This window comes from Carettochelys insculpta, chromosome 1 (assembly GCF_033958435.1).
Source record: "Carettochelys insculpta isolate YL-2023 chromosome 1, ASM3395843v1, whole genome shotgun sequence".
NCBI lineage: Eukaryota > Metazoa > Chordata > Testudines > Carettochelyidae > Carettochelys > Carettochelys insculpta.
This window is the reverse complement of record NC_134137.1, coordinates 310,263,734-310,282,519: the sequence shown is the minus strand read 5'-3', so window position 1 is coordinate 310,282,519 and position 18,786 is coordinate 310,263,734. Positions and strand designations below refer to the sequence as shown.

General features: G+C 39.2%; 1 protein-coding gene across 1 annotated transcript in view; it reads right to left on the bottom strand.

Moving 5' to 3' along the window:
- ZFC3H1 (zinc finger C3H1-type containing) overlaps positions 1-18,786 on the bottom strand; it is a 57,389-nt gene that overhangs the window by 8,916 nt on the left and 29,687 nt on the right. The window contains 10 exon segments of the mRNA XM_075012841.1: positions 1,442-1,552; positions 3,434-3,528; positions 4,034-4,232; positions 4,324-4,429; positions 6,225-6,462; positions 8,014-8,205; positions 8,648-8,834; positions 14,936-15,119; positions 15,895-16,011; positions 17,028-17,129. Coding sequence (XP_074868942.1) covers positions 1,442-1,552; positions 3,434-3,528; positions 4,034-4,232; positions 4,324-4,429; positions 6,225-6,462; positions 8,014-8,205; positions 8,648-8,834; positions 14,936-15,119; positions 15,895-16,011; positions 17,028-17,129 — 1,531 coding nt within the window.

Sequence of the window (18,786 nt, the reverse complement as noted above, 5' to 3'; positions counted from 1 at the left end):
GTACAAGGCTTCTAAAATGGGTGTTTCCCAATGTTGGCAGGCATGGATTCTTTTTATAATTCAAGAAGCTTAAGACATGTGAAACACAAGACTGAGCTCACTGTCGATAAGCACTGGATGAATACTCAGTAAGCTTTTTCCAGCACCAACCAGGGTGCGGTGCCCTGAATAAACTTCAAAATACAGTAAAAGCCTGGTTATCTGGTACTTGGATAACCAGCACATTCAGCTGACCAGCATGCCCAACCAGGCCATAGACAGCCAGGCCAGGGCTGGCTGCTGAAGGGCTGCTTCTGGCCCCAGTTTGAATAACTGGCACATTTTATTATTGGGCAGCCCTAGCTCTCCAGGGCTGTATATTGAATCCTGATGCATATTAGTTTTATTTTGACACCCTGTTCTTTTTTGCATGCTATTTATTATTCTATTGTGAAGGTCTCATTGTAATAGGTGCTGAAAGAGTGAAAGTTCCTTCTCCAAATAGCCTGTCATCTAATCTGAAAAAATGCAACAAATGTAGGTATGTAAAACAGCAGGTATATATTTTGAGAGGAGGGTTTTAATATCTGGTGGAAGGCTTCTTTGAGGCCAGCAAAGAAGCAAGCATTCCTTTGGAGGTTATTCCTGTCTCAGATTCTCTGTTTGAAAAGCCATACAGTCAATCATGGAGATGGACTACAAGCAGATCATGAAATAGACTTCTTAAATTGCATCTTAAGAAAATATCCCAACAGTGTTGCCTACTCTAAAAGAAGGGTCCTCTTTGGATGTCTGGGCATTAACAACTAGCATTGTCTCCAGCAAATCTTGAATATCCATACTTTCAGAAGATAAGCAAAAAACCATACAAAGCAGATCAGAAGTGCATGACTGGGCTCTGTCACCCTTACATATTGCTTTCTTCTGAGGAAAACCGTGACTGTGGCATCTTCTTTTGAGAGGAAGTCCATCTCTGGAAAGTCACAACTTTTAGAACAGGCATATCTTTACTGTAGGAAGATTGGGCCAAAGAGTTTGAGAAAAAAGAACGCCGAAGAAGTAGGCAAAGGCAAAAAGAGAAATAGGGAAAAACCTAAGTCAAGAAGTGGAGATATTGGAAAGAAAGAAATAAAGGGAAGTGGCTAGGGAGGACCCCAAGTTTAAAAAAAAAAAAAAAAGTCACTGGTCACTTAGATAGATACAAGCCACTGTCACTGACAGGACAGAAGCTCAACAGGATAAGACTGGATTTTTGCCCAAGTACGAGCCTTTGATGACATCCTTGTTTACAGCTTCGTTAAACCACCTCTCTATTGCAGCAGCCAGAGAAGTATCTAGGAGGACTGGTGGATTAATCATTCACATAGAACTCAATATAATACACACTTAAGTATACCCTCAACAAAATTAGAAAAAAAAAAGTCAACTGTTCTTTTCTTACAGAGGCTATAAAAATTCTCACCAGTATGTAAGCCACAAATATGGGATTTGCTGGTTTAAAACATCATCTGTAAGATGTCCTTTATACATAGGTGATATAAATTCAATCGGCATTGGAAAATTCAAGAGATATCTAAAAAAATATGCACATTTCAGCATGAATACTTCTCCACAAAATACAGAAATAATCCTGGCTAGACAAACATCTTCCAATATACTTTAGAAATACATTAATATTTCACATTCAAATCAGATAAACTACATTTAGCTAGCATGAGTATTTAAAAAAACATGCCCTCCCCTGTTTTCTGCAAAAAGGTATTACTAGGTTATAAAAAAATTAAAAACCCTGAGCTTCTTTACATCTGTCCTCAAAGTAAACGAGTTTCCTTTTTTCACATTATAAATACATCAAATTTCTACAGCTGAAAAACATTTAACAGATCAGTTTGTGGAAAAAATAAAGTTTCCACTGGCACCATTAAGCTGACAGTACAGAGGGTCCTCACTATAAGTCGTTTCACATATACATTGTTAGTTAATTCATGAAAGTAAATTCATTGCAAGTCGCACTGATCTGCACTTACATCATTTGGGGACCAAGGGACTAAAAGCCAGGAACATAGCTGAGTTTTGTGCTGTCTGGGCGGTGGACAAAGTAGTGCTGGGGCCCTGGAAGTGAGCCCTGAAGTCATGCAGGATGGTGGAGAGCTGCAGGAAGCTGGAAGAAGCCAGGGGGAGCCAGAGGGTAGTTGGGGGAGCATGGGGAGTCAGCAGGGACTAGCAGAGAGCCAGAGGGGAGCCGCAGGAAGCCAGGAGAAGACGGGGGCCGGGGGAATCCAGCAGGTAGTGGGGGGAACCACAGGGAGTCAGTGGAGACTTCCAGGGAGCTGAAAGGAACCTATGGGAAAGCCGGGTGTGGCTGGAGGGTCACCAGCGGGGACTTGAGCTGGCAGCTGTGAACAGCTGCAGGCTGCCTGGATCTCTGGGCAGTGGGGAGCCATGGTGCCTGGTGGCTGCTAGCACCCAGGAGCAGCCAGCAGCTGTGACCCAGCTGCCATGACCTGCGATTAGTCAGGAGCTGGCTGGGGAGCTGCGGGAAGATGACTTTCCCCACATTTGAAAAATTCTCTTATCCAGCTCAGGTCAGGTCCTGAGGGTGCCACATAAGAGAAATACAACCTGTACTTCCCTGTCCCATCTCCCTACTCCTCTGTCTAACTCCGTTTCGGTATCCCTACATCCACCATCAAGCACATCAAATCCATTACAAGGTAAAAACAACAACATACTTCTCTTGGTTCTCTTTATTATTTTTTTTGTGGATCATAGGTACATTATATGTACCACATGTGTTTTGGAAACATATCTCAAAGCTAATTGCAGTATTCCTTATGGATATTAATTCCCCTTTATAAGTTGTTTCACTATAAGTTGCATTATTTAGGACCATAACCTGGATTTATAATGAGGAACCCCTGTATACTGTATTATATTATATAAGTGAAAATGGACTTTCTTTGAGTGAAACTACTCCCATCTTTGAAGTTACATGCATAACTGGATTGGGGCCTTGTGCAAGTACCTAATCATAGATTTAGGAGTGTATTTTGGACACACAACTTTAAAAATTTAGGCCTGTATATTCAACATATTTCTATTGCACACCCCCCACTCTCCAAGGAAACATCACAGAAATGAAACTACTCCAGATGTTAAAATAACATAAAACCAATTTGACTGTAAACTGCCTAGCACTAATCAGATTAAATCAGCCTATGAAGCATGGTCATATAAGGACTGGTTGGGCAAACCACATAACAGTGCATGATCTAACAGACTGCTAAATACTGGCACAAGATAAGTTTAAAATGGAGGTTTTCACAACTCTAGATTGCCTCACTTTTGTGAGAAGGAGTCTAGTTGGTAGTTTTGCAATATAATAAAATCAGACACTTGACCATTATAATACCAAATATCAGTATGAATTAAATAATGCTTCTTCCAATCCTACCGTAACAGATCCATGGGACTGTGTTCCTGACATACATTCTCAAAGAAAGATGCGACAAATTCTTGCAACAATGGAGGAATACTGTCTGCCCTTTTCTGTTTCAAAAATAAAGTAGATATTGCACAAGACTTCTCTTAACCTACAGCACACAAGTTAAAAAACACATTTAACTACCTTCTTAAAGGAGTGCTCCCTCTTGAATTTTTCAAGGATCAATATTATATGAAAGGATGGGTAGCAGGCAGCAAGGAAACAATACACTAATGTGTTTAAATTGTGATATCCTCTACTGTTCTTGCACAAGGATGCAGTCTGGATACAGGACTAGGAACCACTTAAGTTCTGAACCCAATTCTCATATCAATTCTTCCTATTGTCTTGCACAAGTTACTGAATTTCCCTGATCCTAATTCCCTAGGTACGAAATGAGGATGACACATTACAAGTGTTTTGGAAGTATTAGCTACATTACGTTAAGTGTTTTTAATACTGAAAGAGCTACAAGAATGCTATGTATGATTGCTAATAATTCATTCCAAGGTAAAAATATATTCATTTTGCAGAATAAATAAGCCACAAAACTCACAAAGGTGTTTTTACCTGCAAGAGGAAGAATTTGCACACATGATAAAAAACCTGTGCATTTTGAGGATTTTTCTCAAATGCCGTTAGCCACACAGCACAGGCTTTGTCATTCTGTTCCATCCGCAAGTATAAAGTAACCAGTGCTTCCAGCAACTGGCAATTGACAGGGCATAACTCCAGCAATGAGGTACATAGTTCTATAGCAGCATCCCACCTTAAATAAATCAGTTAGAAGTTTTTAAAAACTAGCAAGTGCCGAACTAAACATCCTCATATAACTGTTCTGTCTGACAACCTGTTCTCACCTTCCCAATAGCTGCTGCAAAGCAATCATGTTTCTGTAGAGTGGAAGGCAGATAGCTATTCTTTCATCAGCTCCAAGATTTTCATCAGAACATGTTTGTATTGCATCTAACAGGAAACAAAAAGTTTAAAATCAAGCTTGTAAATGTAAGCTTACACCAATACTTAAATAGGTATTGCACAAATATATACAACGTCTTTATTTGCGTTTTACCCATGAATCTGGGAAATGAAACGTGAACTTCAGAAAAATTGTTCTCAGACAGTGAACAGCATATAATTCAAGAATGAAACTTTATCTAATAAATTTTCTAGTGATGCCTTTCCCCTGTGGAACTCAGATGGGTGCCACACTATTGGTGGATGCTCCAGGATTAAGTCCCTCCCTTCACTTCAGGATGTCAGAAATTCAGCAGCAGCACAAGCACGTGGTTCAATGTATCCCAACTGCTTTGTTTATAACTTTTTTCTTTAGTTAGTTTTTGTACAACAGGGACTTAGTTTCAAAATTTTAGTTTTCCTCTCTTCCCCACCTCTGTAGCTCAGGAATCACTCGCGCATTGAGGCTTGAATCCCCTGGTACAGCACCCTTCTACTTCTATCCTCCTATCCCTGCCCACACAACTGTTGAGAAGCCCTTCAAGCACCAAGTGCAAGACACATTACAGGTAGCCTTGGTAGAATGACTATTTTTACAAAAACTGTTTTGACTGAAAAATATTCAGTTATTTATTTTAAGGGGTTTTTATTTAAGTTTTCATAGTTTTGGGAAGTTACAGTTGGCAAAATTATTTAATGACAGTTGATGCTGAGATTCAAAAAAAAGTTAAAGCTTTATAATCTTTAAGCACAAATTGTCATCACACATCATGCTGTATCTGAGAGAGTGTGTTTGAGTCTGTGTGCCTGTTTGTTCAAGAACTCCTCCTAAATCGTAAGAGCTAGGACCAACAAATTCATTGTACAGCTTCCTCTTATAAGCTAAAGCAAGGTAAAGGTTTGTTTATGCCAGGATAATAGGAAGTGCCTGGAATGGGATCACACAACCATGCAGAAAACAGACAGTCACCAGGCAGGTTAAAAGGGCTGGCTGGGGGCATACCCCCCCATATCCAGGACTGCCCCAGCCCTGAGCCATTCAAACTCCCATGGTTCCCATTAGGGAGAGTGGGGGTAGACTGAAGCTCTCATCACCCTCCCCCCCGATTCGTACAGAAACATTGCTGGCTGTCCCACTTCCTCAGGGAGGAAAAGGAAAGTGCAGTTTGCTGCACTCCTAACTGGCAGGGGAGCACAAGAGCAAACAAACCCGGATCTTCCCCTGCCAAGGGACATATGCCTCTCCTCTAGCTGTGCCCACTGCAGCTTCAATGACTCCAAGAAGTTCTCAAGCAACTTTGCCCATCTGTAAATGTTTTTCTTCATCAAAAGAAACATTTTTGTGTGGCTGCGTATACACTAAAGTTCACAGATATTTACCAATAAAAAGCTAATCCTTTCAAGTTTAGCTATGGCAGCTTTTTCACAGCTCGAAGGGTGAACTATACATCCTGTTGCAAGCCACCGCCCTTGGATCTATTAATCCTCTAGACTAGTTGGACCACCATGCTGGGGCTTCACTCCTCCGTCTGAAGCCATGACTTCATCGTAGAAGGCTTAACTGGGAGCATGAGGAGAGAGGAGAATTTCTTACATATAGTAAGGGGTAAATCTTAACAATTCCAGAGGACTGGTCCCACAGAAAGACACTATTAAAACACCATTCTGAGTTCCACGCTTGAGGAGCGTTGCCCACATGAATGAAGAGCACTGTAGTATAGTAGCAAAGATACCATACTAATTTGCTGTTTTCTTTAAAAATAAAATAAAATAAAATAAAAAAACAAGCAAACATAAAACTAACCTTCAAACACAGCTAACAACATATCAGGGTTGGTCTTCACATCTTGAACTGTTTGCCATGGTATTAAAAACGGCTCTTTGTTCATTATTCTCGAAGGGTTGGCATTAGCAGGGTCATAAAACTTGACAGGGAGAATACTGAATTCAATTAGATGTATATAAGCTAACCAAGCCAAACAGCGGTCACTTATGGTAAGGCGGTCTGCAATTATCTTTTCATTAGCTGATTTTAAAGCATTCTGTAAAGGTAAAAGAAAAAAAAATTATATATTTTTGACTGATATGCTCCACCTTAGAAGAACTGTGTATTTTGAGATCTGAAAATGAGAGCACTGATGAGGAAATGGAAAGTTTCTATTTTCCCAAATGCTCTGGGGAGAATAGAAAAGTACTCCAAAGATGGACCTGGCACAAATACCTACTCTTCTTACTCATGCAAGCAACCCAAGTACACACAAGGCAAACACATGATATGGCCCTTACTCTTGGACCAATACATAGTAAGGAACAGCAAAATACTGTGGACTTAGAGGATGATACTGACAAGAATGTATCTTATGCAGAGAAGTGACCATACAAAAATAGACTGCCTCTGTTTTCCTCTATTTACTGAAGACAGGGTGGCACAGATGTCGCTGCGGCCAATAGCGCACCTTCCCGCTCTCTTATTAGCGCTATGTGCAAGAATGAAAATAATCCAGTCTGACTTGTGCATCAGAAACAACGCTTGTGACTGGCAGCTAGACAAAAATGTGCATGTGTGAATGGAGTATGTGTGCTCTGGAATCAACGGCACGCAACAAATAGAGCTCTACAATGTTACATTTAAAATAATTTTTAGGGCAGACCAGCCCTGAGGCATGAGAGATTTACCTAAATAGGTAAGTTAGGAAAAAGCATTACAAAACAAATTTGAACCACACACAACTTAAAGGATGCAGCTACTGGAGTTCCTTTTTACTAACAGCAACATCCAAGTCTCATTTCTCACTTCCAACTGCTAACATGCGATACGTAGTAATGGTGAGAATCAGTCTTTTAGGATATCTTTCTACATTTCACAGAAAAACAGTAAAGCCCTGTCAGTACTGTAATTTTTGCAGCCATGGAAAAGAACCACCAACTCCTCTATTGCTTATGAAAAATGAAAGGAAAACACAATTACATGCTGGCATAATGTTTTCCAAGCATGATGTAAAGCAGAAGAAACAAGGGACAAATGAAGAATTCCTCTGCCCCATTCCCCAACCCCCAAGTTAAAGTACCCAAAATTTTACAATGCTTCAAATATTTAAACACTGGATTCAAAATAAATTTTGTAAAAATTTATATGAAATCACTAACACGAGACTAGCTTCAAAGGGCCTTGGACTATTCCATTAGAATAATGAATAGAAATACATCACCAGCTATAATAATCTATGTTGCTGCTGTGCAATACAGGTTCCAAATTGTAACACTTCTTTTTTTTTTTTTTTTTTTTTTAAAGAAAGCCTTTTAGAAACAATTCATGCAATCAACACAGAATTCAACAGCTTTTCTGAAAATTTTAAAAATGCACCCAAATCTGCCTTATTAACAAATGCACAAAAGAATCTCTCCAACTTTATCTACATTCTGCTGATGAATGGAACAGCATATCTGTAACGAGCTGCCAGAATTTTAGGCACCACAAAGTAGTGAAGGAAAAAGCCAATTGTTTGACAACTTAAATGAACAAATATATAACTACAGATAGAATTTAAGCATCCAGTATAAGAGAGGTAAAATGTGTGTAACTTGATAGTCACCTGAAGTAGAGCAAGAGCATTTTGATGTCTTCCTGTAAACATGCTTAAGTGAACTCTGTACAGGAGGGTCTCCAGCAGCTGAAAGGACAAGAGATCAGTGTTTTCTTCATGCTCTGGAGTCTCCATTAGGAACTGCAATATTCTCCCACATACGTAGTCCTTTCCATCAAAAGAGTTTTCCAGGTTCAAAATCTAGATGGAAATATTTCAGAAAAATAATTATTTTGGGGGTGGGGGGAGAACGGGACAACACGACTTCAGCACAGTTCTTAAGGCTAAAAGCTATACAAATCACTTCTACTTTATTCACATAAACTACTACTACTTCAGGTTGTATATCTCCCTAAACCAGTGTTCTCTGATCCAGCTGGACCAGAGAGCCCAGTGGCAGCAAGTGCAATAGGAATTGGACCCTGCAAAGCACAGCCCTTAAACTTAAGTGTGAACATCCTGGTTTTTTATCATTACATTAGATCTTTTTTAAAAATTAAGGTATTAGGTTGGGGGGGGAGGAAAGGAGAAGACAAGACACTGTCATGTTGCATACATATTCATTGCTTAACTACCGTACTTGTATATTTTGCACCATATTATATATAGGTTCCTGAAGTACATTATTAATTCTGTTTCTTACCGTCCACCAAATTTGGTAAGTAGGCGCATACTCTACTGCTGTCTCACACATCTCCTGCACTTCCTCCTTGGTTCCCCTTTTTGAGAACAGCTTGAGGTAATGACACCAGATTTCAGGGTTCTCTTTATTGTTTTCTAGTGCTCGAGCCAGAACATTTAGAGCCGAATCCAAGCACTCAGAGGATGAACTGTGAAGGAATAATTGGGACAATACGTTACTCCTTAAAATGAAGAGTGGACATGGTAACTTTTAGAGTTCATTCGAGATGGAAAATGGAAATGGGTCACTTCAGAAGGAGTCATGCCAAATTACCACATTTGAAGAATAACAGACAGGTAGCTGTGTTATGTACTGTTAGAACACAGACTGCTGGTTTGTGACATCTGAAGAAGTGTTTTACACGCTTCAGAAAATGCATTAAAGCTTTTAAGTGCTTTAAGTTTCCAGGGCACATTAGAGCCTAAGATGTACTAAGTGTTGGAAGAAAACATGAACTTATTTAATTTATGGTATTTTAAATTATACTTTAAAAGCTTAAATTAACATTTTTAAAACCGTTTTAAAAAATTCTTGCCATTATAAAATTGGAAGGCCACAGAAAGATCACACTTGTTTTCATATTTACATAAACTGCATATTATCACATACTCTACAAAACAACTCAAGTAACGGCACCCTTGAAGAAAGTGCCAATTAACAGGATGTGAGGTTTTTTCAAACAGGGGTTAGCCATGACTTCAGTTCTCCAATCCTCTGACTCAAAGAAGCTGGCGGGGGTGGGGGGGGGGGGTGGTAAGAAATACCTGAAAGATTAAATAAAGAAAAAAGTTGGGATTTCACTTTCACAAAATTCTATCTATTCTATACCAGCATGTGTAGGATGTTACTCTCTACTGCAAACTATAACACGCCATATTATTTCACTTTTATACTTGCCCAGTTTTGAGCTATAATTTTTCCCCTTTTAGGGGGCAATTAACTACTCACTACATTTAAGTCGCACAAGTACCATTCTGGGCTGAGCTTCCATTCAATTGATGGACTGCACAAGTGGGTCACAGGTTGCAAACAAGTAAACTTCCATACAACTACAGAGAACGTCTCAGGCTAGACATATTTATTCCACTTGAGGGAAGGATTTGTTCAGGAATTATTTTACATAGAGCTAAAATGATTGTATTTATGTATGGAAGTCAAAATAAGACTAAAACACCCTGGCTGCATCAACATTAGCAAGTTTTTTTTGAAAGATTTTTTGAAAGATCCCATGGACTGTCCACATACCAAAAAGTGTTCTTTCAAACGTAAATCGAAAGAATACAGCACTCTTTTCAAAAGCGGTCTTCCACTCCCGTTTTAGGAAGAACACCTTCAATGTATGCAGAAACGCTCCTCAGGACCCATATCTTTTGAATGGGCAGTCCTCATGGCACCTGATTTTTCAATCCCTGCCTGTTCCTTAAAAAAGCGGGCCTGTGTGGACACACTCTTTTGAGAGAGATCTTCTGGAAGGGCTTCTTTTGAAACTTCTCTGTAGTGCAGACATCGCCCTTGTGTGTATTTTTGATTACATATGCCAACCTCTGAAACTACTAATATGCACAAAAAAAGCTCTACTGTATAACTCAACAAATCAAAAACACTGAAACTCACCCAATGGACTTGTATTCACAAGTAACAGTGGGCCAGAAAGCCTTTTAACAGCTAGATGGAGAATGGTTTCAGAGGAGGAACACTATCCTGCCCACGGTTATTTCTTGTCTTGCAGCCCTCAAAACAATTTGGGTCCATCTTTTTGAGGACTGCAGCATGCAACAGAATAGAATACTGTAGTATCCTACAATGTAACTCAAATAACAGTATAGAATACTGTAGTATTCTACAATGTAATTAAAATATTCTGATTAAAATTCCAGATATATATATAAGTTTAGTAGAGCCCTAGTAAGTTACCAGTGCATCCTTGGTAGTCGAGAACTGTGGGCCCCAAAACTTAGTACTGTGGGTCGCTTACAGATGTTTAAGAACTTGGGGGAGGTGGGGTTCCCCACAGCACAATATCCTTCTTCATAAAATAAAGTTTAAAAAAAAAAAACTTCACTCACTCACGAGGGGCACTAGAATTTGTACAGATGTTGAACTTTACTCAAGTTCATAAAGTTTAATTACCTAATAAAATCTGATCTAATTTGGGGTTTTAGAAGCATAATTTGAACATCTTAATTTTTTGCTTGTTTCCTCTCACAGCCTGAGATTTTAGTGAAGCTGTCAGACACCAGACATAAGCAGCTTTCCAAGTTAAAATAATTTCCGTTTATTTTTTGCAGTAGTCATTCCTGAAAACCCAGAATCATGAGTTTACATAGAAGTGAATGGAAGAAGCAGCACTGTCAGAAATGTTGTTAGAATACTCGACTATGAACCTTGCAATGTGCAAGTTGCTATTTCTGCTGCTTCCTTTACTCATGCTGAAACTCCATTGTTCTTTCTGGTGATAGCTGCAGATCCGTCAATGCACTGTCCCACATAGGCTGTGTCTACACTACCTCCCTACTTCGAAGGAAAGATGATAAGTAGGGTATTGGAAGATTATTAATGAAGTGCTGCGCCGCATATGCAGCACTTCATTAAGCTAATTCCCCCCCACAGCAACTTCAAAGTGTTAAATTTTGAGGAGTAAAGGGACTTTGAAGTTACCCAGGCACTGCGAAGTACCAGTGGGTTAGCTGCAGCTACACACGAACCAGCACTTCAAAGTTGCCACAGGGGACAATTAACTTAATGAAGTGCTGCTTATACAGCACAGCACTTCATTAATAATCTCCCGACACCCTATTTACCATCCTCCCTTCAAAGTAGGGAGGTAGAGTAGGCAAGCCCATATGGTCCAGTTAAGACATTCATCCATTATGAAGGTATCTAAGACTACCATTTCCTCACTGGCTATTCAGGTTGGGATTTCTTTGCAAAATAAGCTCTTAGACATATTGTACCTACTTTGGAAAATCTCAAGGAACGCAGAACTGAGACAACATAACTATATCTGTCAGTTCTTCTTCCTGCAGTGCAAAATACTGCCTCTTAAATTTGATTGATCAGATGGTACTAGGCATTTTCACGAATTCATCAACATGTCAACCAATGGCATCATGTGAAATAGTAATGGTTTTCAAGGCCATGTCTGCTTGCTCTCCAATCATCATTTGATACACATCTCTTTCTGCTGGAAATAGAAGGGTCTTGCCAGTGACACATACATGTCTGCATTTTGCAATTCACATGATCACAACAGAGAATGCTTCAAAGACTTCTGAGTAAGAGTTCCTTCTTTAGCAGCAACATTTTTTATTTTATTTTAATTTTATTTTACTTTTGCTACTTTAATTCTTCCTCTTTTCAATGGGGAAAAAAACTGCTGCTCGTGTTTGCTTTCTCTAGACTCATACTTCCATTTACTAATACTTAGCAGGTATTGTTCCATGCACTTTCCGTAGTAATACTGAGACATGTAAATCCAACCAGCGTACTTATCACATTGTCTGCTCGCCTTCCTTTTCCATTTAAATTGGTTCAAATCACCTTTCTCAGATGAAGATTTGCTGCATGTAGGCTTAGCCCTTAGTAAAAACCATTCCATTATAAAAAGATATACCACTCTCTCCTTCAAGTTCCCTTCCTTTATCTGTTAGTGCTGTTGCTGTTGGTATTGGAAGTCTCTTTGCCCTCCACCCCCCACAGGGGTTTTTATCTGAAAGTCTTTCTGCTCAATGCTTCTCCCAAGAAGGAGGGAGTGAGTCTCTCTCTCTGTCCCTCTGCAAAAGGCCCCCTTGCTGGAGCAGAAGGCACAGAGAAATTCCCAGTCCTAAAACTTTTGTGTGAAGCCCATTGGTTTTCAAACCTTTTTCCATTTTCAGGCCCCTACACATTTTCAAATGGAGGTGCAGACCCATGTGGAAATCTTCCTCACAGTCCGTGGACTCCCAGCTGTCCGTGGTTCACACACTGAAAACCACTGGCAGACATCAACAGATAAGATGAAGATGTTTTTAAGCATTGTTTAATAAACAAATTTACGAAAAAAAAAATCAGATTGAATATTTTACCATAAATTCGCATGAATCTTTCACAGTTTGGCAAGCACAGATACAGAGACCATGGGTCACTGTACTGCCTCATGTAAATCAGCTTTGAACCCAGTGTTCATTCTGCAATTACACTGAATACAAAAGCTTGCTAAAATTCTTAGCATTAACAAGGTAACAATATTCAAAGATAGGATTCCAACAGCAATCACTCCACTGGATGTACCTGGTGAGCTTTTACTGAACTCGGTTAGTTGTTTGGGCATTCAAGATCCAACACAAACCCACACAATGCAGTGGGTTGGGGTGAACTGCAGTTGTTGCCGTTATCTGAAGCTACAGATACTTGACAGCAGAAAGTCAACTTAAGTTTCGCAGCTCCAACAGTGTGAATAACGTAGCTAGAGTCAAGTTACTGCAATGTCTACACTGCAAGGTGGGGAGGAGTCTTTTGGCAGAAACTCTCCCATCCACGTCCTCTCTCACCTTGGGTCGAAAAACAGGGTCAGTGTGAGAACTATCTGTGGTCAATTTGACAGGTCTTCACTAGGCCCACTAAAAATCGATCGCCAGTGGATCAACTTCAGCGTATCAATCCCTGGAGTAGCGTAAATGTAGTCTGTTGGTTTTTGAAGATTAAACGTATTCATTTGTTTAAATTAACTTTTTTGCACTGGAGTTTCAAACGTACTTCTCGATTACAAATGCAAAAATCCAAATGTTCATGTACTTAGACTATGCATACTATATGAAACACACACACACACACACACACACACACACACACACACACACACACACGTACGGATAGGTCTGGACATATCTGTGTAACTAACCTACATACTTAGTTTGGTAAGTTACATATTACATATGAGTCTATTTCATTCCATTACAAGCCATTATTGGCTCCCAACTTGAGAAGGGGATAGTTCCTCTTTGGCGATTACACACCAAATTTGAAATTGTGGAGATATTTTCACGTGCTGATGCTAAGGAAGAAAGAGAAGTTTTGTCTCTGATTTCCAAATTAACACTTAGGCTACGTCTACACTAGCCAAAAACTTCGAAATGGCCATGCAAATGGCCATCTGGTCATAGGAATAAGGGGACTTTGAAGTAGGCGGGGTCCTTTTGAAAAGGAGCCCCATCTGGACGAGCCGCGCAGCGGCAAGATGCGTCAATTTCAAAGTGCCACAGCTGCCCACATGCTAATGAGGCACTGAATAGGTATTTCAGCACTTCATTAGTAAACTTCGAAATGGCCATTTGCATGACCATTTCGAAGTTTTTAGCTAGTGTAGACACAGCCTTAGAGAAAAAATTTCATTCTGAAGGATGTAGATTTCTGAAAAAAAAAAAAACAAACCATCACACACTTCTGAAAAGGGAGGCTTATTAAATATTTCAGTGCAGTAGCGCCCAGAGGCTCAAGTCAGGATGAGGGTCTCTTTTGCTATTGTTTACACAAACACACATGAAGAGACAATCCCATTCCAGAATAGTTTACGATTTAACAAACTCAGAATGAAACACCCTACTCAAGCAGAAGTGACCAAGTTGCTACTGAAATATTTTTGTTGATTGTCTAATTCTAATCAATGAAGGAAACACACAGTTACTAGGCATTCCAAAGGGAAGAAAATTACAATACAGAAAACACACTGTAGTTAGGTTATCATTTTCCCACATACTCAGCATAGATTAGAAAACTACAAAACACCTGGCAGTTCTTACTCTTGTGGCTCATCTAAGGCATCTTTGGTACAAGTTATTTTAGAATGCCCTCTCAAGCATGTGAAAGCAGAATCAAGAGTCAGTCTGTCTTTCACCATCGTAATTATCTTCATATAAAAATTCACAGAACTGCACATATTCATTCCACTGTAAACTTATTAACTGTGCATGTTTTAATGCAACTGTTTCTTTACTAGCTCTCATTTCACTTACTTCAACTCTGAAATAAAACCTGTTGGGAGTTAAAATGCAAACAATTTATTACTCATGCACTGGCCTGTGTACAGTGAGAAATCTAATCTTAAGTTTTTTCTAACTGCTTTTAAGCAGTAAGGTATTTGTGGCTTTGTCAAAGAAACAAAGGGTCCTTTGACACCAGGAAGGAAACCTGATTATAGCAGCACAGGTGAAAAGCCTCAAACAAAAAATATAAAAAGGCAATAGATTCGTTTACATATAGATAAGAACCTACCCTTCACTTTGATTTAAGTACTTGTATGCAAGTTTAATCCAAAGCTGTACATCACAGGGGTTTTCAAGTACACTCGCCTCCAGGTTAGAAATGTCATCAGTTTCATTTGTGAAGTATCTGACATCATCTGGAGTCACAACCGCATCCAGTGCTCGAACATTTGTTTTGTGTTCTACAGGATGGGCTACAAGAATTAAGAGTCACTGTTCAGAATAGAGATTGCCCTTGCACAGTGGAACTACTAATTAATTGGATATTTAAGATGAAGGAAAACACCATCAAACACACCTCCTAAGTGACTGTCAGGATACCTTTCAAATACAATAGCCAATACCACATGTAGTAAAAGCTACAGCAATTCTCTCTCCTTAATGCAAGAAAGAAGTATAGTATGGCACTGGTTTTATGTCAAATGTGGCAATAGGAAAAAGGAAAGTCGTAGAGTGTTGCTTTTGCAGGATTATACTGATTACAGACAAATTACAGGGCAGCGCTGAGAGTGAGGAGGAGTTCACAGGCGAAAGGTAATCACAATACAAGTCTGATTCTCTGAAGAGCCTTGTTATAGAAGTCACTCTGTAGGAGTTTGCTCTATTCATACATATTATGTAGGAAATCCCTCTAACTACTGAGATTTTTGATATCATGAGGCACTTGTAAGCTAATTCTAGAACTGTGCTTTGATAAACACGCGCCAATCTTGAAAGATCCAGAACATGCTAGCAAGTTCCTTGCAAGTGAAGAGAGTAAGAGCTCCTAGGTAAGCCTTTTATTTATTTTTCAAAGGACATACATCGCCATATAGAACAAAAAAGAGAGCGATGAAAAGCAGGTGGTCAAGAAGCTTATGCCTGGAGTAGATAAATGGGTCTTATACAGAAGCAGTCATGCTTTACGTGGTAGGTGCTTGCAACTCACACCCCATAGTCATTATTTCTAATATCGTAATTTTGCCTTACCATATTTAATAGGTCCCAGAGACTGCTCCTCCTCACTGCTACTACTATCTAAAACAGGTTTTCTCCAGTATTTAGGTCTCCATTTCCTTTTGTCTTTCCAAGTTGTAAATGGAGGTGCTGTAGCCAACCAGAAAAACAGAAATTATTTTCTTTTGCAGCCACAAACCAATGTATTTTTGCTCAAAGATTTTGTCAGAAGCAATTAAGCAACTTTGAGTTATAGAATCCACTGCCTTTCAATAAGACTTCGGCTCCTAAGTATACAAGTCACTTTTGAAATGTTTAACATATATAAAAAAGCTTAAAGACAGATGACCTTAACTCTAGGTTTCAATTTAAATGAAGTAAGTAAATCTGATTTTTACAATACTGTTGGAAGAATCTGTCAAGCTCATATGCAATGTTTAAGACCCTAGCAAAAATTCATGATCCATTTTGTCCAATTTCACACTCTCAGAATTTTTTAAAATTGTCAATTTTACAATTTCAGCTATTTAAATTTGAAATTTCAGTGTTCCAATTATAGGGATTCTAGCCCAAAAAAGTAGTTGAGGAGCGAGATGCAATGCAAGTTTATTGTAAAGGGGGTTGTAATACCACTACCCTTACCTTCTGTGCTGCTCCAGGCAGCATCATTGTCTTCACAGCAGGACAGCTGGAAAGCAGCAGCTGCGGGCCAAGAGCCATTCTTTGAAGCAGAGAAGCTATCAGCTCCAGCACAGAAGTAAGGGTGTAATGGTATGATACTGTCACTTTTACTTTTGTACTGCTGCTGCTGGCGGGGTGCTGTCTTCTGAGCAGGGCAACCAGCGAGCAGCTGTTGCTCTCTGGTTACCCAGCTCTGCAGACGGTAGAGAAGGGTGGCAAAACTGTGACCTCATAAAATAACCTTCTCCCCGCACCCTCCAGCAACTCCCTTTCGGGTCAGGACCTCCCATTTTAGAAATGCTGGGCTCCCTTGTGAAATGTGTAGCACATAATAAAAGCACTCAAGAAACCAGATATCAGTCTATGACATGTTTTTCATGGCCATAAGTTTTGTAAGTCTTAGCAATGTTATTAACACTATAATATAACAGACTTTTATTTAAAATGTCAAAAAACAAACAAAACAAACAAACAAAGGTACTTACTGTGACCTTTGCTCTCATTGACATTGCTAACAAGAAGAACGGCCATCTGATCCACTGACATTCGATCTCTGTTTACACCAAAAAGTTTTTCGACATACTTTTCTAAAACAAAACCAATAAAATAATTTAATCACATGCAGCTACAAATACATGTGTACCATATATCAGGTATTAAAACATGAGAGATCTCAACGATAATATAAATGTCACTGCTGTTATTTTAGTGCTGATTATTTCACAGTAATATACTTTTCAAGCTTGGCTGGATACAGAAGTCAGGAATCGGAAAAGATATATTAGGCCATTTTATCCACCCCAGGAGCTTATACTTGCAGCATGTTTCTGGTCCTTTGGTCTAGTCTATCGGAAAACTTCCTTAAAAAGGGGTTTATCCATATGTGATGTCTAAGCCACTGCTACAGATTAGACCTCACAAACACAAATTTCTACCTGATTTTTCCAGTCTGACTGTGTGTTATTTTCATCAAATAGGCAGAAAAGGCATCTGGGAGAAGTAAAAAGGATCACAGAATCATAGAACACTAGGACTGGAAGGGACCTCGACAGGCCATTGAGTCCACCCCCCTGCCCCAATGGCAGAACCAAGTACTGTCTAAACCATCCCTGATAGATGTCTATCTAACCTGTTCTTAAATATCTCCAACGATGGAGATTCCACAACCTCCCTTGGCAATTTACTCCACTGTTTGACCACCCTGACAGTTAGGAACCTTTTCCTAATGTCCAACCTAAACCTGCCTTACTGCAGAACTTCACCTCTTTCCCCAGGTCTTCAGACCATGATTTAAGCTCTTCTCGTTGCATTTGCTTAAGAGAACTGGAGAAATACAGCTCAACAGTATACACAACCTATCCAAAATGAATGGAAGTCATTCTAGATCATGAAAAGTACAGTTGATTTTAAAACATTCAAAAGAGAGTTACCTTTTAGAATCATAATGTTTAAGAAATCCATTTTTCTACTGAACCCTAATGCCATCCTTCAAACTAACATAATTTCACAAGTATCAGAGAGGTAGCCATGTTAGTCTGTAGCTTTGAAAACAACAAGAAGTCTTGTGGCACCTTATAGACTAACAGATATTTTGGAGCATAAGCTTTCGTGGACAAAGACCCGCTTCATCAGATGAAGCGGGTCTTTGTCCATGAAAGCTTATGCTCCAAAATATCTGTTAGTCTATAAGGTGCCATATAATTTCACAAGACATTCTCCAAAATCATTTCTGGATAAATAATGGCATGTGGCTCAATAGTTTCTTAGTAGCAGATTACTATAGATCATATTTTTTTTTAATCAACAGTTTATCTCAGACTTTTTGAGACAGCAAACCAGAAGTATCGAGAGACCGTATTACGGGAATTAACAAGAACTCTTACTTAATTTCCAATTTAGAAAATGTATACACCAATACTTCCCATTATCAAGAATAGTTGGAATATTTTAAACAAGTTGGATGGGTATGTTAGATAATCAGTCTTCTCTCTAGAGATCTGGACTTAAATTAGACTTCTCTAAAAGAGTTTGCCCATCTCTTCCTAGGACCCATGGGGGTATATATATTTTGGCACAAAATAAGTATTAAATCTACCCTTGAGAAAACATTAGAAAATAATTACATGTCTGGATTGTGGAGGAAGCTTTCCTGATGCCTATTTGCATTATGCTGGGCTCCATCTAGTTCCATTAGCAAGCCCAACACCCCACTAACTTCCTTAGTAAGCAATTAAAAAGGAAGGT